Source organism: Vidua chalybeata, chromosome 5 (genome assembly GCF_026979565.1).
Source record: "Vidua chalybeata isolate OUT-0048 chromosome 5, bVidCha1 merged haplotype, whole genome shotgun sequence".
NCBI lineage: Eukaryota > Metazoa > Chordata > Aves > Passeriformes > Viduidae > Vidua > Vidua chalybeata.
This window is the reverse complement of record NC_071534.1, coordinates 8,209,594-8,229,840: the sequence shown is the minus strand read 5'-3', so window position 1 is coordinate 8,229,840 and position 20,247 is coordinate 8,209,594. Positions and strand designations below refer to the sequence as shown.

The following is a 20,247-nucleotide window of genomic DNA, read 5'->3' as shown; positions in this document are numbered from 1 at the left end:
AAATCTAGGGATGTTTCTGCAAGGTTTGATTCACATATATTTGTGTAGAACAGAAACCTGCCTCATTATGAATCTTGCTGACATTATTTGCTGGGGTAGGGTAGGGGACACTAAAGAGCAAGGAAGGAAGGAAAGGACTTACAGAACACTGTATTTAGAGATCCACAGCAATATAGGCATTACCATTCATTTCAAGCCTCAACCAAAGTAACCAGAAACCATTCTAATTAAATAGACATCAGCAAACTCCTATTTCCTTTGTGCTCCAAGTGGATATCAGTCCACATTATAAAACCACTATGCATGTGGCATAAATCAGCAACATCTTGGCAGGCTATACTAAAAAGCCTCCAAATTGCAGGAGCAGGAAAAAAACAAACTAGTTCTACACTGTCTAAAAGCTGTACCAGCAATGAGACCAGGGAAGCCCAGAGGGCAGCCCACTGACCTACTAATTGTTCTGACTTAGAGACATTTCCTCAGGTTACTCTCTCTCCTAGAAGAAGAAAAACTATTTACAGTGACAGGCGAACCTCATTAGGTAGGATCTGGTCTGTAATTCAAATTGTGCCTCCACAAGTTGTTGCAATGGAATATTTTTATACTCACATATACACAGTCAATAAAATAATTCAGTTCAGCACAGCTTAAACAGAGAAAGACAACTTACAAGGGCCTGGACTGACAGGACAAGGGGGAATGGCTTCCCACTGCCAGAAGGCAGTGTTAGATGAGCTATTATAGAGAAATTCTTCCCTGTGAAGGTAGTGAGGCCCCGGCACAAGCTGCCCAGAGAAGCTGTGGCTGCCTCAGACCTGGAAGTGTCCAAGGCCAGGTTGGATGGGGCTTGGAGCAACCTGGGATAGTGGAACCATGGAAGGGGATGTGGACAAGATGATCTTTAATGTCCCTTCCAACACAGGCCATTCTGTGATTCTAAATCAGACCTCCACTGCAGAAGCAGCAAGACTCAAGGAGAGAACCAAGCCCACAGTAGGGAAAAAAACCCACTACCATGAATCACTGCATTCAAACAGTAGGACACTTAGACCAGAGTTAGGAAAAGGTTTTAAAATGAGATGAGAGCCTTCCATGGGACTAATAAAGGATAAACACAGCAAACTGGAGCTTACTATATTTGGACGCAAGCGCCTACAACTACAGTTGCCTGTAGTAATGAAGATCCAAACCCTGCTGGAAGTTGGAAGCCCAACTCCCTCTTCCTTTTTTTTTTTTGCCATTAAGATAAGAAAGTGTTGCATTTAAGTAGAGTCCCTGGTCCGACAATGGATCCTACAATGCCCTTCTTCAGTGGATCTAAACTCTCTCAAACCCCACTCTACTCCAAATGTTAAAAAAAGAAAAAAAAAAATTAAGGAATGCATCAAGTTCCCATATTAATACCAGAAGTCACAGCCAGCATTACACAGACATGTCAGGTTGAAAACACTGGTAACACTGGCATTTACCTGAAATCTCAGTTCCTGCTGCATGACACAAATGTACACAAATACCCCAGACCTGCAGGGCATAGGGAGCTGTGCCCATACGCACTGTGCAAGATCCAAAGTGTGGGAACTCCCAGTGAATGGGGCAAGAGCTAACCAGGGCAGGCAGGGCCAGTACTACATGGACAAGAGCCAAAGAGAATTCTGTATTTGCTAACTCAGGACAGCCCATCAGTTTGAGTGCTATTGGTCCAGGTTTGGCTCTTTTTCTTTCACAGACAGCTGGAAGTGCTGTAACGGCTGGTTCCCTATTTTGGAGTTTCTGCAAAAAGGCCAAAGCACAAAGCCTTGGAACAATGACGTGAACCAAGACCCACCCAAATCAGTCTTTCCACAAACTTCAATGAATTTTGGACCAAACTACAAGAACCAAGAGAATGTTCTTGCCCACAGGAGGTTGCATCAGGTTGACATGATTTGGGAACTTGAAGTCGCACAACTGGAATCCTTGCTGTAGGTGTTCTGAAGACAGTTAATTAAAAATCTGTGGCATCTGTGCATCTGGTAACTTGCTAGTGCCCAGCAGCAAATTCTGCTGTACCTTTAACCAGCCAAGGGACAACTGCCTATTGCTAGAAAACCTCACAACTGCTTCTTACCATATATATTTCTAGGAGATGTTCACACTCACTTTTAAGAGGAACTCAGACTCATTAAAAGAAAAAAAAAAAAAAAAAAAGAGTAAACACAAAGGAACAGCAACAACAAAACCTCAAATGGTACAAAAGAATAAACCAATTACTTAAAACATTCCTGTTTGGTAAAGTAGCAAAATGCTCTGAGCTATAGTAATTAGGGGATAGCAAAACTCAAGAGGATTTTCTTAAGCTATGGAAACATGAAACCAAAATCCCAATACAAGTGCAACTAGCAGTTTACTTCCACCAGATAGCATATCAACTGATTGTTAGGGCACACACTCTGCAAATGCTAGAGACCATGAAAATCCCAATATTATTTTTACAGAATGGAAAAACATAAAGGCCAAAAACAACACCAATAACTCAAATAAAAAACTCATGCTTATGTTTACATAAAAGTTTGATGAGTATAATATATTCATCACACTCCCACAATTATTCCCCAAAAATACTATAAATATTATTTTGACAATGTAATTATAGTTTTTACTTTTAACAGTGGCAGCAAAGTATTGGCACCAGTCCCTCATACAAAAATCCTAACAGACAAAGCAAAGATCACACATTGAAACTGGCAACTCTTGAGGTCAGGGCTGTCCTTTATTCCTATGTCTAAAAAAAGTCTGTTTAAGTTAGCAGCTGGTTTATTTAATCTGCAATACATACATAGTTTTAATTATGCCAGCTGTAAGCAAAAGGAAACCCCAAATACAAAAATAAATGGTAGTGCAGATTTTTAAATTCTCTTTTCTTGCATTAAACTGAGGTATGTTCTTTCATGCTGCTTTTTGGGAATTAATCCCATGGACTGTGGGTAGACTCAGGACCTGCTTTCTCCCTCTTCCTCTCCCTCAAAAGAAAAGCTAATGTGAACCTAAATTGAGAAATGTCAACTATCAACCGTTCATGATGACTGTATGACAGCTAAGTATTATATTCATAACCACTCACTCATTCCATGTTAAATCAGCAAGTAACATGACTAGTACAAAAAAATCTGCAGCATAATAATTTACTGTGTTTGGTCACAAACACCCCTAAGATCTCCAACATAACAGTATGCCTTCTTCTTCATAGATAAATATTTGGGGCACTGACATGGGAAGAGAGGAAAGATTAACTTTCCTTCCTTAATCCTGTTGGTTTAAATTTAGTAGCCATTGTCTATGAGAGTCTCCAGGACACAATTTAGAAATTACACCTTCTCCAAATCCCTAGAAACAAGCCTGTGTGAAGACACTTGCTCAGACACTTACAGACCTCTTTTTATGGACAATAAAACTTGACAATGGTTTCCCAAATGCATTGGGTGAGCTCTGCTATGATGTCTGTCTAGCAAAAAGTGTGTTCCACCACACTATCTAAGCAAGTTTTAAAATATTTCTTTTTTATATAAAAAACATTAGTAGTAAATTGGAAATGAAATCATTCAGGGCAACATGATTAAAGAACTACAAAAAAAGTGAAAGCAAAATGCAGTTTTTTAAAGGAATAAAACAGAAGAATGAAAAATACTGGACAAGAGAAAAAGGGAAGCACAAAAGATGAGAGTTGACTATTTTGGTCAATATTGGCATTCATTTAAGAACATTTAGCTTCCATAATTGACCACTCTGTTTCTCTTTCCTGTTGATTTAAAATACTTTGCTGATTGACCAGGCATTTCAAATAATTTCAAGAATAGGTGAAAGCTAGTTAGACTGTGATGCCAGTACCTAAGCCTCTAATGCTCAGATTTTCAAACTAACTAAGCCTTAAATGCCCAGATTTTTCTACTCACTGGTTCTGCAAAGGTACCACTCCAATGCACTTCCAAAAGTCCAGGTATTTATTTCTAACTTATTCTCCTACTGCCAAAATAATCTTTTTAAGGGGACCATAGCCTCAGGGGAAGGGTTCTTCCCCCTTTCTTCTAGGAGAAGAAAATAAAGAAATAAATAAATATTGACAAGAAACAGTAAACAGTTAAGGACACATGGCTGTCCATTTAAGAAGGAATACAGGAAAACCAACTCAGTGTGCTTTGGCAAGTTTGAAAGCATTTCCTTCCCTTGATCTTCTGTACCTTCAAAATTAGCTAATTTTGGAATTTCCACTGTAATTCCAAACTGCCAATCCTTGAGTGCAGAAATGGAAAAGGTCAGAGCAAAGAAACATCTCCTGGCTTTTTTCACTGAGCGAGGACAGAACTGAAAGTTTTGTTTCCCCTATACCCTCCTGAAAAAGTAGAAATCACTTCACTGGTATTTACCCATTTTTGTTTTCAGGAATACTTTTGCAAACATAACAATTTGACCTTGTTTTACTCTTCTCCAGTAAAACAAAAGCATTTGATTAAATATCTCTTTTTCTGTAAACCTTTGAAAAGTACTTTGAGCTAACAACTTTTTAGAACTGAGAAGGTACCCAATTTAGCAGCTGGAAATTTATTTCCTCTTGCCATTTATTCTCAGCGATCTCTCCTAATGAAATGTCAACGCGATTTTCTAGTACTACATGAGCACTTACAGCTCATGTTTAGTGGCTTTTGAAACCCAGCGTGTCTTCACCTTCAAAAGCTTACCAAAAAAATCAAATATCCTTCTCTGCTCAGCCATGTGATGTTATCCCATACACATCAGGGGAGCTTTTGTCTTACGTCATCAAAGATGAAATGCTTCCATCCCATTTGGCTTTTGCAAGAAAATCTCTGGAAACTGTAGATAGGCCTAGGTCCCTTACATGTCATTTCTGAAGCACGTGCATACCCCTATGATTTTTATAATTTATTTTTAGTGTCTATGAAGGAGTGATATTTTTATTTATACAGTGTTCTGAATTCAAAGGTAACTCATTGACATCTCTTCTGCAGAGTTCTTCTCCTCCACACTGATGAATTACAAAACACTTCCAAAGGCACTTTCTTCCCAGACTATGAGCAAACCATAAAGCACCAATGGGTCAAGAACAACTGGGTTTTCATTAACTGGAAGAAAAATAAGCATGAGAACCAATCAGGTCCAGAACAGCTGGAGTAGTTCAACAACACTGACTGAGGATGAATCCATGGTACTATTAACAGTCCTGGTGGACAGAGGAGAGAGGAAAAAAAAGGTGGCTGAAGAGAGGAAAAAAAAAGGATAAAGGAAAAAAGGAGGATAAAAATAGGAGAGAGAAAAAAGGAGAGAAAAAAGAGAAAAAGAGAGAAGAGAAAAAAATAGAGAAAAAGGGAGAGAGGGAAAATGGAGAGAGGAAAAATTGAGGGGGGAAAAGAGAAAAAAAAAGGGGGGGGGATTAAAAAAGCTCAAAGAAAGGAACATTTTTTTATAGCTCCCTTATAAGAACATGGCATTTGTAGTACTTGAAAAATATTTAAAATAAGATATCACATATTTTCCCACACATCCTCCCTCACAAAAGGAAGCATGAACAGGTGCTAGACATATGATATTCATGCTGCTGAACTTCCTCCAGAAAATGCTCAAGTTACTGTAATAAGTGCAGTATTAAAAATTTTACATAGTCATCTTTCATCACTGCTCTTAAAGGCATGCTGTAATTTCTGTTCTGAAGAGAGTACCTGTAGCTGTTTAACTACACCTGAACACATTGCAGAAAATTGGAAGCAAGGTCAAATTCCTATTCATGGATTCAAGCTACAATCCAATACATTTTATCCAAAGTTTCTGGATTTTGTAGAATTATGAGCAGAGAACACCCCAAACCTTGCTCCAACAGGCAGCACACCTGGACACAGGTTTTGGCTGAGATCCCCAGCAGTGCCTGTGACATGAACACAGGCTCCAAACATTCTGTATCAAAAAAAATCTGTACCACCAATAGTGGATCAGGGCAGTGACTGTCCCCTGTACCAGCACACTGCTGAGGCACCTCCCATCCTGTGCCCAGTTCTGGGCCTTAACCTAAAAAAAAAGACACTGAAGGGATGGAAGCATGTCCAGGGAAGGGAATGGAACTGGGGAAGGGTCTGGAGCACAAGACTGATGAGAAGCAGTTCAGAGAGCTGGGGGAGCTCAGCCTGGAGAAAGGAAGGCTCAGGGGGGACCTCCTGGCTCTGCACAACTCCCTGACAGGAGGGTGCAGCCAGGGGAGCCAGTCTCTGCTCCCAGGAAACAAGGGACAGGGTGAGAGGAAACGGCCCCAAGCTGTGCCAGCGGAAAGTCAGGTTGGGCATCAGGAGGAATTTCTTCACCAAAAGAGTGGTCAGGCATTGGCAGGGACAACCCAGGGAGGTGGAGGAGTCCCCATCTTGGGAGGTGTCCAAGGAATGACTGGATATGGCACTCAGGGCTCTCTGGGTAACAAGGAGGGGATCAGTCACAGCTGGTCTTTCCAACCTTGGAGGTCTTTCCAACCTCAGCGACTCTGTGATCCTGTGAACTCCCAACAGCAGTCATCCAGCTGCTGGCTTCTTCATGCAACTCCTCAGAGCAGGTTCCCTTGTCCAAGCAGTACAAAATACACACTGCTCAAGACAGATTAGTTGTAAGAAAGATTAGTCTTAAGAATGTCTTAGATTACTACAGATGTAAGCCATTATGGGAAATAAAACTAGGCTATGGAGCTCAACTCAAAGTAACATGGGAAGTAAGCAAGGAAGAGTAGGGACAAACAGCTAACTCTAGCAATACCATAAAAGAAAGGACTAAAAATGTTTGTGGGACAGCTGGCTTGTACATGGGATTGAACAATCTCTGAATGCTGTATGTATGAATTAGCTATTTTTCAACCTACTTTAAGTTTCAAAGAGCTATTTCAGGACGGACATTCTAACTCACCTCCATGGATTCTGGCCCACTGCCTTATATCATGTAATCAAAACAGCAACTTTTTCCACAGCTAACTGGGACAAGTATTACAAACATACAGTAATTTATCTCATTTTTTAAAGCATTAAAAAAAATAAAAAATAAGATGTATGGTGAAAACATGCAGTAGAGTTGTTTCAGTAAATATACTGAATTGAGGAGCCCAATTAACCATGTGTATAACCCCTGGGCAACTATTTTTAAAGTATTACTCATAGCAGAGAGGATGCAAAGGAGTCTGGATTTATTTGAATAAATATTAGCAACTGTTTTTATTCATACCACTTTGCACAACACCTCCTTTTTTGCTTATTTGATCATGTTCTCTCCCTTAACCATCACACTGGTCACAGCACTGGTCAAACAATACATACTTCTATTTAATTTCTGATTTTATCCATTTGAAATTACACTGCATTGAACTTTCTTACAAAAATTACCACACCACTCACTTACTAGCCTTAGCAGCTACCAATAGATTAGAGTGCAAACCTGCCATAGATCAGGTTAAATGAATTTTTCAGTCTGCAGAAAGAATTTTCAATCTCATGTTTGTAAATACGATAATGTTGGAACTTCAGGTTTATTTAGCCTACAATAATTTGTTCTGGGAATTTTTCACATGAACGCGATCCAAAACATTATTTAGTGCTGTTCACCCTTCAGTACAGCCTTACCTCCTCCTCCTTGTACTTTGTTGCTATGGAAGCAATATAAAGGTATTTTAAAAACCTTAAGAATATACACAGGCACCAAGAGGGATCTTCCAATCCAAGCAGCCGTTTGAGGGAGGAAATTATACACACCCAAATGAACAATTTGAAATATTCCACTTAACACCTAATTATCTGCAAGAATAAAATACACATGCTACTGTAGCCCAGTGACCTGATTTCCTATATGAAATGAGAGGAGAATCACGAAACAGAATTACAGTTAACAAATACAGCACCATTTACTGATTTCATGGGTCTCTTTTGTTTCAACAGTGCTATCCAAGTCCAATTTAGCAATTCGCTTCAGTACAACTAATAAACCACAGTCAAATTGTTAACTTCTGAGGTAAAACCTGCAGAAGGAACCTGTGGTCTAGGCACTACATTAATTTCCACTTACAACAAAGTTCATCAGATCACTCAGCAAGGAATTAGCAACATTTGCTTAGTTTTTTTGTTGTTGTACTAACATCCGTGGAATACATAAGCCATGCTCATTGCAGAGGTTCCCCAAGGAGATCAATGCTCCTTACAGCATCAAATGAACCACCTACCCCAGGCCAATACAGCAAATCTTAGTTATAACTCAGATGTATTTACTGAATGGCTATGTAGAGTAGCAGTCACGAAACAACTTCTACTGAAATCCTGTTAAAAAATATCTTGTCAATGTCACCCTTATATTCAACTTTGATAAACAGAGATTTTTACACCATCCGCTGGCTAGGAAAAAGTGCCTGAAGCAGATAATCAAATTACTGGGTTTTACCCCCTTTGCTTTTTGCCCAATAGCATTCCCTCTCCTTCTTAAAACCCATGAGCAAAGAACAGCACACACATGTGACAGCCCAGCAAGGATGGGCCAGCAGCCATCAAGCCAAAGGGAAGACCTCAGGTCATGTATCCAACACTGAGCACACCCTACTCCCTCTCCTGCAGGTGCTGGGCAGCCCCTCTGGCAGGTGGCATTCTTACACAACGATTCCAGATGCTTTGAATGGGCTGAAGGTGGCAAGCCCACTTTACCAGTACAGCTTTTTGAGCCCACTGCTGTCCAAGGCCCCAGCACGGACAATGACAGGCTTGACAGAAGCAACATTTTGGCTCCCATCACTTTTCCTTTTATCTTGCTGGTCTGCAAAGCAGTTCAAAACTGTGGGGCAGGACACTCTTGCCCACCATGACCTTTCCCAGTCCTTCCTGTAACACGGCTTGAAAGCCACTCTTGTGTGCCATCAGTTCCTCCTCGTTAGGGTGACTGAGCAAGCCCTTTTTGCCGCCCCCAGAGCTTATAGTCCAGCTCCTCCCACACTGAAGGGCTGTGCTGGCATCACTGACCCTTCCCTGGCAGCAGGATTCCAGCAACAAGCCCAGGAGTGAACCTGGCTTAAGCACAATACCCTCACGTGCCCACAGGGCTTCATTTTGAGCCAAACACAGCAGCAAAAGGAAACCAAGTCTCCTGGACTTCACTGCTCCCTCACAGCTTCATAGAGGTGTTCAAGGGTAAGTTACTGTGTGACAGCTGTGTCACCTGCTTTCACAAAACAGCAGAAAAGCAGCAGGAGAAATCCAGTAAAAAATGTCATCTGAAGAACAGGAGTGAAAAGAAATAACAGACACACAAGAAAACAAACATGCTATACTGCCTGCAACCACAAACAGTCACAACTGGAGTCCAATGCATAAAGCTCCACATGCACACACCAGGAAACAGATTGTGAGAATTACTGAAAACCCTTAATATCCAGTGAAACGAGTAGCAATAACTACCACTAGTACTACATAGTCACATTTTCTCTTCACTGCATTGAAAGAAAAAACTCATCTGTTAAGGAAATGCGAACACTTCTCAAATCAGTACTTAATTCTTGGCAGATACCATCCTGGCCACCAACCATGGTACCCAAATGGAAATTAAAAATAATTTTTAAGAAGTCACAGCCAAAATTTGCTTCCTGGAATCAGATAAATTATCTTAAGTACCAGCAAATAGAAAGACAGTAAAACAGCAGAATGTATTCTGAATGGAGGTACTTTTCCTTTTATAAAACGCAATTATTCTGCTTCATATTAAAAAAGTTTCCAAATATCTTTCCTCTAGCAATCTATAAGAACAGTTCAGTGAAAATAGAGCTGAACTGGACTTGAGACTGAGATCTTTTTCAAGCAGTCTAAGAAAGGGCCGATTCTTAACTGCAATTCAAGAAAGAATTAAGCTTATTTATAAAATAAGTGCATCAGTACAGTGACATCATACTTTTTTTACACATGTAAAACAATATAGTGCAGGCTATACATTTAACAAAATCCCCAGCCTTACCAGTCAGTAACAATTCTTCTTTGATTTGTATTCCATGAAGCAACTTTATCAAATGGACAGATGTAGAGATGAGACCCAAGTTCCTATTATTAAATTGGGAATAAAACACAACAATTCACTTGATATGAAATGCACTCAAAAGGCTTTTCACCGAAGTTAACAGGAAATCTTTAGCATCTTCAGGACCTCTGAAACAAAAATAATTTCTCCTACATTATTGCCTGCCTTTTAGTAGCTACATCACTACCATCAGAAGCAAATCAAAGGGGTTTATTGCATCATCCTGCATTTTACCAATTTTGGGCACAGAACCTTCAGAGATAAGTACCCTTTCCTCCCTTTTTGCTATTCTTCCTCTCAGACATTCAGGCATCAAGTTATTCCTATAATTTAAACAGCTTTATTTCTGTAAAAACTTTGCTTTGTCTGGATGTCAAGCATCCAGAACAAGAGTCATATCTTACTTCATAATAAACTTGGAGGATTTTCAATGCCAACAAAGCAATTAGTGACAGCTACCAAAAAACAACAGGGCCAGCTCAAAGGGAAACATACACAACTCTCAGAGAGAAGCAGAGAAGACCAAGTAATCATTTATCCTTTCTCCAGTGAGAAAGAATCGTAAGTAGACTTTCAGAATGATTTGCACTGCAATTTCTGTGGCATTAACAGAATTCTGCCCCAGCACAGAAACTAAGACTTGGTCCCATGTCAAAATTACATTTAGTTCAATAAATCAAATTTGACAGGTCCCAAGAAGCCAATTTTTATGACTGTAGTCCCTAATAATTCTTTTATATAACCAACTTGTGACAAGTTTGGGCGATTTTTTTGTTGGTTGGTTGGTTTGGGGTTCTCATGGGGCATCCGAGCAAGGAGGGTATTTGCTGCTATTTTGCTGTGTTTTTTAAAAACATCAACCAGACTGTCAGGTTTTCACTAACTACAGCTGGTTGTAGCACAAGCATCCCTTCAATGTTGCCACAGACACAGGCAAAGAACAGAGAGGCTAAATAACTTAAGAAACCAGATTGATTTAATATCCTTTAAGCTCAACTTGCCTGTATATATGTATCAGGATTAATATGCACAGTTCTATATGCTGTGTTTTGCCAGGAAAGCCAGACAGATTTAAATGAACCTTAAAAGACACACTAATTCTGTAACTGGTTATTAAGACCATTTATTTATTCATTATGTTATAAAAAAAATTAAAGAAAGAGAAAAAATCATAGTTCTACAGTCAGGCTTCCAACAGATTTAAATCATTTGTGTAATCAACTTGTATTATGGACCCAAACACTTTGTGCTGTTACTGAGCAGGGCCCAAAACTGACCTACAAATAGGTCAACTATTTTTGTTTCTTGCATATTTGAATTCAAGTGATTCCATCAAGCAGGAAATGCCAGTTAATTAATCAACTAACAGAGCAGTGTAAAATAAGAATCTCTTGTATAAAAATCCACACAAACATCAGAAGGTGGTACTTTGGTATGGGCTAAAAGGGTTCAGAACTGTACCTCAAGACATGTTGATTCTTGGCACACTCAACACAGGCATTCCTCAGACATCTGAAGCACTCTGCTATGAGCAGCAGGCAGGTGTCTAGATCTGTCAGTCCACAGGAGTCCTTACAGGTCTGCTCAATGGCACTTGAGGTGCTTGTCAGGATTTCCAGGACATCCTGAAATACACTTTCTTCTGCTGTTTCTCTGAAATACATAAATTTGTGAAGAAAAAAATAAAAATGCACTCCTACCAAAAAGCCTATGACATTGGCACTTCTTATTGTAAACACAAATATGTTTCTGCAGCAATCTTTAACTATTCTGAGTATTTAACTACTCATAGTCAAAATTTTAAGTAGAAGGAACAAAAACATCACACAATCCTCCCATCAGCATTTTCAGAAAAGGGGCTGTAGAAGAATGGTGTTGCCTTAGTATTCCTTCTGACTTTTCAACAGCTCTTTGGAATTTTAATGAAAAGGAAACAAAAAATTCTCCCTAATACACATAGCTGGTAGGTTTAAACATGACACTGCATGCTGCTTTAAGAGGAATTGCTTTAGTTCATGAACACAGTTGAGATGTCCAGCATGAGATGTTTCAGAAGAATGAGGTATCAGAAGCTCCAGCCTGCTGCAGATTTCCTCAGAGGGACAAAGGTCACGGAGAAAGCTGGTGGCTGCACAAGCACCATTCTGAAGTGTGTGAATCACAGTCAAGAGAAAATGCAAACTCTGTCCCACCTCAGCAGACAAGTATCCAACACAGAAGGTACCAGGCCACTTCAGGAGCACCAAGACCAAGGAAAACAGCATTACCAAACCATAAGCATATGCAGAACTCCACATGACTGGATGACAGCTGATGCTGCTGCTCCATGAAGATTCACCAGCCTCCAGGACTGATACACACATCTACAGATGATCTGTCACACAGAGATAAAAACATTTCCAAACTACAGCTATTTGTCTACACTCTGCCTTGATTTTATGTCCACAAAAGCGATGAGGGCAGCACATGACAAATGTTGCTTACTCAGTTCTGATACCACATGCTGGTGGAGAGAAGCCACACCAGAGAGTGTTTATAGCACTGCTACAGGGAAGTTCAATAAATCTGCTTGTCTAATACTTCTGACCAGGGTCAGGAAAAGGCAATCCAGATGCAGCCTCCTTGAACCTTAAATAGACTTGTCCTGTACTCAGGATCAAACAGAAGAAAGTGAAACGAGAGGAAATGTAAAGTAGCATTAAATAAAATGTTCACGCAGAAAACTCTTCTGAAATGAGAATTAAAAAGCCTTGATCCAACACTACTGGGTGATATGGTACTACCTGCATTCTGATGTTCACTCAAATGCCTACACATTTGTACAATTAGACATTCTACCTCCTCTTTCTTAAGTGATGATGACCATAAATCAAACCATAGAATCACTAAGGTTGGAAAAGATCCTTAAGATCATCAAGTTCAACATTAACCAAACACTGCCAATCCACCTTGTCCCGAAGCACACCCTCAGACATGTCTGCAGACATTATTTCCCACCTCTGCTCCTGCCATGTTTCCTTTTCTAGACTCAACAAAACTCTCTTAGTCTTCACTCACAGTTCACATTTTCTAAGTTCCTTATGAGTTTTGTTGCTCCAATAGTGACACTTTTATGCTAGGCTACATCTTACTGACAGTACAGTGTCTCCCATGTTGAGGTCTGTTAGGGCATGGAGGAGACTTACAAGGAAGGGAGAGTGTGGTAAGAAATACAACAACGTACACTAATGTCACTAAATTACCACAACATTAGGTTTCAGATCTCCAGAAGTATGTATTTTATTCTGCAACCTCAGAGTTGATCAAGACCAATATATTTACACATTCTCCATCTACACTGAAACATTAAAAAACCCACCACTATATCACTTGAGAATTATGGGGAAGAAACTGCATTTTACAGTGGTGCAATACTGAAGGGAAAATATTGAAGTGGCACAAAAAACAATGACCAAAAGCAGAGCTGGCTCTCAGTCTTAAAAGAAAAAAGTGGAGCTTACATAACCAGAGAGAAAGTTTGGAATTTGGTTTTGGTTTCAAGACCGAAGAAAATATATTCATGGAACTTGAACCTTCAACTTACAAGAAACAGTGTAGCTCCTGCACTTCATGATGTGCCAAGAGAAGACTCAGTGGTTGATGTACCACAGTCTCCATGGGAAATGCACCAGAGACAAGTTTTTCTAAATGTCAGAAGAGCTACAGTCTGGTAAGGTAGTCCCCAGCCAGGGAGTGCTTTCTACATTGAGCAGAACCATAAGATGTTCCAAGTTCTTAAACTCTGACATTACTTTAAAATGGGACCACTCAGCCTACTGTAGTTTCCTTCATATCAGCCTGTGCCTTTTTTTGGATTATCCCATGAAACCGATAATTTCCTGACACAACTGCAAAATACAGAACCCAGTGGTCAGTGCAAGACATACTACTGTACAACATTCACTTATTTAAATTGGTAAAAGAGAAATTAAAGAAGCCAGAAGAACTTTTGTGCACATTTTTGTGACTAAACGGGTAAAAGGACACCTTACAGTTATTCTTGTGCTGGAAAAGCTCCACTCTCCTGGCAGAGCTATGCAGCAGAACAGAACTTTTAGTCAGACACTGGATCAGAAGCATGCTGAGCTGCTGTGACAATTTTTCTTTTAAAATTAGATTGAAAGTAAAAGAAAACCTAAGAATACAGACATTTCCAGTAAAATACGAAGATGAAAACCTTGTGTGTCCTAATGGAGCAAGTGTGGGGTACACAAGGGAGTGTCTGTCCTTGGTGTAAATGTGGAAGATGTTGATTTTTTTACATCATTGAGGAGAGACAGAACTCCAAATCTCTCTCTTAAACACTATGAAAGAAAATCCAGACTGCTCAAGCCAGCTCATTCCAGGCAGAAATCAAATCTCAAAGCCTAAGCGAGCAAGCAAAAGGTATTCCAAATGACCATGGACTGACTTAAATGTTGTTTGATAGAGCAGGATTCTGTTCTGAGAAAATTTACGTGTGACTCTTGTACCTAAGCATTCAAATAGCACTGCAATTTGAGTGTGTACTACAAAGGAATTTAAATGAAAACTGTTCTTCTGAATTTAAAAAATCCTCAAATTAGCAAGAACAGCACAAAATATTTAGGTGATATTAAGAAACTAGCCAAGACTGACCCCAGAAAACTGTTCCACAGCAATGCTTGCTAACAGTTTTTTAAAAAATAATCTTTTTCCAGCAGTACAACCAAGATTCACATACAAAGTAGCAGCTATAAATATTTAAAATGTATTTTTGAAATGGAAAATATCTTTTCCTCAATTTTAATTTATAAAACTACCAAAGACCCTCCTAAGTAGATTTTAGATTAAAAGAATACCTTGCATTGTAAACAGCCCTTGAAATCCATCCAGAACAGCTTTGTGGACATTCCATAAACTTCTGTTTCCTATGTCTGGTTGCCTAACACAGCAGCTCCACAATTTGCTATTGCTACATGTATTTCATTTCCACATCAAGTTCTGCAGGAATACAAAAGGAAGCAGAGGCAAAGGGTACAGCAGCCCAGCTCTCGGACAAGGAAGACATGCACAATTTCTTGTTAAGTCAAAACAAAGAGTCAGGATTCCTGCACCCATGCCAAAAGGAAGATTACTGTCACTCCTTGTAAGACCTGTTTAATTGTTAAAAACTGAAACTCTACAAGATACCACTCTACTAAACACGGAGTTAGAAACAGTAATGAAACTGTGTTCAAAAGACCAGGGCTCCAAAACATCACAAAATTAGTCAGGAACGATGCGAACACATCCACAAATTTACAATTCTGCATCACGCACAACTCCATTCCCGTAAGCAGTTCCTAAAAAGCCTTTAAAATACTTATCCTCACAACATTCCCAGAAACAAAATAAAGCCATTTTCTTTTCTTTTTTTTTTTTTTTTTTTTTTTTTTTTTTTTTTGTAGCTTAGTAAACAAAGCATAAAGAAATCAACCAAAAGCACTGGAAGTCAAATGCAAGTCTCCCAAATTCCACATCATGGTGTCACAATAGGGGCATTGTTGCCTCACTTTATTTCCTTCTGAGTTGCAGAATACCAGAACTCACATTTTTAATGTGTTTTGTTTCCACAAACACTGAACAGTCCTGTAATAACACAAGAATTGTCACTAAATATCACACCTTCAAACACAAAAAATCCATTGGGTTGTGTCTTCGTGATGGAACAGCACCAACAACAGGATTTGCCAGAGTTGGCAAATTTTCCGACACAGCTGCTCTTAGACCCATTCTGCCACATCCTATAGGATGTAAGATAATGCTGCAGCTTTGTCTTTCTGGAAGGGCAACTACAGTGTCTCTCTTTCAGCCTACCTGTACCCACAAAACTTGGCTAATCTGGGGAATATCTACTCTTCTTTCAAACACAATGGCAGAGGTTACACGGAGCAAGACAGAGAAAGCATCAGTATATAAGCCAAAAATTTGTACAGGTCCTCCCTTCTTTTCTGAGGAACTGAGATGAACACCAGAACAAGGTCTCCTAGGTCTCCTGCACCCACACAGATCACAAAAAAATATCTGAAGTACATCTTCCCCCCGAGCCCCCTGACTTTTAAATATGGATTTGAAAAACAAAATTGTACTGAGAATTTAAACAACCAAAACAAAACAAAACACCAAGCTTAAGTCTGATTTCTTCATTCTTAGGTGTCAAGATGTTCAAACAACTACTGTTAGGAGTGAGCGCAAGCTTCCCACCGTGCTGTGCCTTCTCCCTCCTTCCAGGAAAAGCAAAACCCATTCCTCTAACCCCAGTCTCCCAGCTGAACCTCTGCAAGCCCAGCTTCTGCCAAAGCCAGCAGTGCTGTGTGGTATTGCAGAAATCTCCCTGACCTTACAGGCACTGCTCCATACCAGCCCTGTTCCTCCAGTATCCCCACTCTGTCTTTACTTATCTTAAAGCTACTGAGGGACATCCAACCTTTCCTCCCAGTGAAGCCAGTGCAGCCCATCTGCCATGCTGTGCACGCCCTCTGTCCCTAAGGCCCACAGTCACCACCCTCATCCCAAAGCTTTGGCCTCACATGGGAATGAGACTGTCCCCCAGAAGGGTCTCACACAGGCACATCTCACCCACTTCTGGACACCCTGCAGGGCTTCCATGTTTTTTTGCCCCAGAGCAGCTACTCCCACAGCTACATCCCACCTAATGTGCCTGCCCAGAAAGGCACCACAAGCCCCAGAAGTGGCCCATAGGAATCCCATGAGGTTCAGCAAGAGCAAGGGCTGGTGCTGCACCTGGGTCAGGACAACCCCCAAGGATCAATTCAGCCTGGGGATGAGCAGATGGAGCAGCCCTGGGAGAAGGACCTGGGGGTGCTGGTGGTGAGAGCTGGACACGCCCTGGCCATGTGTGCTGGGACCCAGAACCCCCCTGTGCTGGGCTGAGCCCCCAGCATGGGCAGCAGGGCAGGGGGGATTGGGCTCTGCCCTGCTCAGGTGAGACCCCACCTGCAGAGCTGCCTTGAGCCGTGGGATCCCAGCACAGAAAGGACATGGAGCTGTTGCAGAGAATTCAGAAGAGGCACCAGGTTGTTTAGACAGATGGGGCAGCTCTGCTATTAGGAAAGGCTGAGAGACTTGGGAGTGCTCAGCCTGGAGAAGAGCAGCTTTGGGCTGCCCTAAATGATGCCTTCCAGTACCTGATGGGAGCCTACAAGGAAGATGGAGATTATTTACACAGGCCTCAAGTGACAGAACAAGGGGCAATGGCTTCAGCCCGACAGAGTAGGTTTAGACTGGATGTTAGGAAGAAATCTTTCCCTGTGAGGGTAGTGAGGTCCTGGGACAGGTTTACGAGAAAAGCTGTGGCTGCCCCATCCCTGAAGTGTCCAAGGTCAGGCTGGACAGGGCTTGGAGCAGCCTGGGCTAGTGGAAGGTGTCCCTGCCCATAGCAAGGGTGGGATGGGATGAGCTTTAATGTTCCTGGACCGCAAGTCATTCTGTACCTCTAGGATATTTTATGCCACCCACGACTAAGAAACAAACACCTTTCCTCCCTGCTACAGGCACAAGGACTGAGCACACTGCAGCTCCTCATGGACCCCGTGGGGCAGGACAGATCACCCCCCTACACGCACAGCCCCAGGAGAAGGCTGGGGGTGCAGAAGCTCCCCAGAAGGGACTTGATTCGCACCCCTATGGAGGTACTGAGAGCCCCTTTTCCGGCCCGCAGCCGACTCCACGAGGGGCAGGACCGCGCTGGGAGCCGAGGCGAGTCCTGCCCGCCATCCACCGGCAACGCCGCTCCCTGCTCCCCACTACCTGGGCTGCGCCTCCCGGAACAGAGCCGCCAGCGCCCGCACGCTCTCCAGGCGGGCCGCGGGCAACGCTTCCGCCGCCGCCATCGCCCGCCCCGGCCCCGCTCCGCCCCCGCCGCGCGGAAATGGCGGCGGTGCCGCCCCGCCGGGCGGGAGGGGTGCGTGAGGCCGGCGGCAAAATGGCCGCTCTGGCTGAGGGGCGTGCTGCCTTCCCGTATGAATCCATACGAAATCCTTTCCGTGTCTGTTTCCTTACCGGGTCCTTTGCCTTTCACTTGTTTTTCCTTCCCCCCCCCCCCCCCCCACCTTTTTCCCGTAGGAAGCTCACCGCGGTGCCGGCTCCCATCACGTAGCTGCTGCTGTGCACCCCACACCTCACCCCGTATGCTCTTGGGGATACTCGTCTCTAAACAAAGCAAATATTAAATTAATATAAAAATACATAAATTGCGGGAAGAATTATTTAATGCTTACTATCTTAATTATATACAGATTTCCCAGCCTGTGGCAGGGATGTGAAACTAGACCATTTCTAAGGTCTGTCCCAGTCCAAGCCTTTCTGTGATTCTGTGATGTAAATACTACTTTGCTTCAGGTTTTAAAATATTTTTAAATAAAATTCTACATTTTTAATATTTCTTTTTTTAAAAAATATCATTCAGCATTTTCTAAACATGTATGAAAAATTAATCTGTATGTGTGTGGGTGGGAAATTCGCTTCCAATGGTTAAAAAGAGTCATTGTGGCCAAATGCTATAGAAAGCTTTATTAGACAATCATCATCAAATCACAGACAGTCAGGTCTGAGTTGGAAGGGACCTTAAAGCCCAACCAGTCCCACCCCCTTCCACTAGCCCAGGTCGTTCCCAGCCCCATCCAACCTGGCCTTGGGCACTGCCAGGGATGGGGCAGCCACAGCTTCTCTGGGCACAAGACACTCTTAGAGTTCAACCATCCAGCCAATTCTTATATAGATTATAAAAGTTAGTACTTTTTTTTCCCAGATTACGCACAGATATTGTATCTTAAGCTCATCTGATCTACCTAATTCTGTGAACAACAGGCAGATGCCTTAAAGATGCATCTTTTCCCCCAGAGAGTTTACAGTCTAAATAACATTTATTTTTCTTAGCACAGCTTTAGGGAACTACAAGAAGGGAAACACTCCACCTAGAGCCAATTACAACTGAAAATAAAGCTATGCAGAACTTACTTTAAAGAATTCTCCATCCAATCAAGAGATAGACTATACTCTTGAGGCAACAGTGTTTGAAGCTGGAGACAGAAGGACTTGGCTTAGCTAAGACTCTGGAAGACAATTGCCCCACTCCAGCAAATTCTGGCTCTGCAGGAGGCAAAGCAAGTCAAAGATGTTGCATCCCTCCTATCTCAAATGTTGTGAGAGGCCACTTGCTCTAATCACAATAACTATACTGACTGTGCTCCTTTTTTATTGAGGGCAACTTCCATCAGAAGATAAAATTTGGACTCTGGAAAAAATTACTTTACAGTAAAGAAGCAAATCCTGTGGCATAAATATTTTATATGTTTCCGGCATAAATACTAGTTTTCTGACCCTTATTTTGGGCCTGCATTATATTAAGTATGACTACAGCTTTGAAGCTGTAGACCAAAAGCTTTTATTTTTGTTCTGTCATTTAATAGGATCTAGTGAAATTGATCAATGCGCTTGGAAAAATGCTTTTCATTAGCCTCTCTTGCTAAATCTGTGGAACACACCCTGCCATCATGCCCTCAGTTTCCTGCTTACAATGGGCAAATTACAGGCATTCCTTACCTTGCCAAGGAATTCTGAACACCTATATTAAGATGAGGAAGAGCAGACCTGAGAGGAGGTGGCGCCATCTTTTTAAACACCAGAGGTAAAACAGAATCCATATGAAATGGATACTGCAGACTCTCTCAAACCCAAGAATAACTACTGCAATATGAAGCCAACTACAGAGTTTATTTGGCTTCAGGTGAGGTGTTACACATGTGTCTGAAGGCCATAAAAGAACAGTTATTTTTGATGTTGAGATTTATGTGTCACTCGTTTGTTATGTAATATCATAAACAAATTTAATACTTTATAAGAAAGAAATCCCTCCATCTGTACAAAAAGCCCACAATGCCTCAGAGATGTTCAAAGCCCTTGCATTTTGTCCTGGAAACAAATGATGTCTTCTGAGAAGGAGACACAGATGAACTGCTGTCAGCTGCACAGCTGTCAGGCTCCAAGTCACTGCATGGACTCTTGCCTCATTTGTTAGATGCAGTCCAGTTTTTAAAGGCAACGAGGAATTTTGTGACTGTCATCTGCCCTTCACAAAGGTTTTATGCCACAGTTGCATGGAGTGTTTTTGTTTTTATTATCCTCATCATA

General features: G+C 41.4%; 1 protein-coding gene across 4 annotated transcripts in view; it reads right to left on the bottom strand.

Moving 5' to 3' along the window:
* The window catches only part of ATXN10 (ataxin 10), a 91,362-nt gene extending 73,404 nt beyond the window's left edge, over positions 1-17,958 (bottom strand). For 3 of the 4 annotated variants that reach the window (XR_008431197.1, XM_053944039.1, XM_053944041.1), the window contains exons 1-3: positions 17,866-17,958; positions 11,518-11,709; positions 9,997-10,079 (exon numbers count right to left, since the gene is read on the bottom strand). Coding sequence is in view for 3 of the 4 variants with exons in the window: in XM_053944039.1 (XP_053800014.1) it covers positions 9,997-10,079; positions 11,518-11,709; positions 17,866-17,948 (358 nt within the window). In the remaining variant the exon portion in view is untranslated. Of the gene's footprint in view, positions 1-9,996; positions 10,080-11,517; positions 11,710-14,915; positions 15,362-17,865 lie in introns of those variants that run through there. The other variant, XM_053944040.1, reaches the window with a different exon arrangement.
* Positions 17,959-20,247: the final 2,289 nt, after the last annotated feature.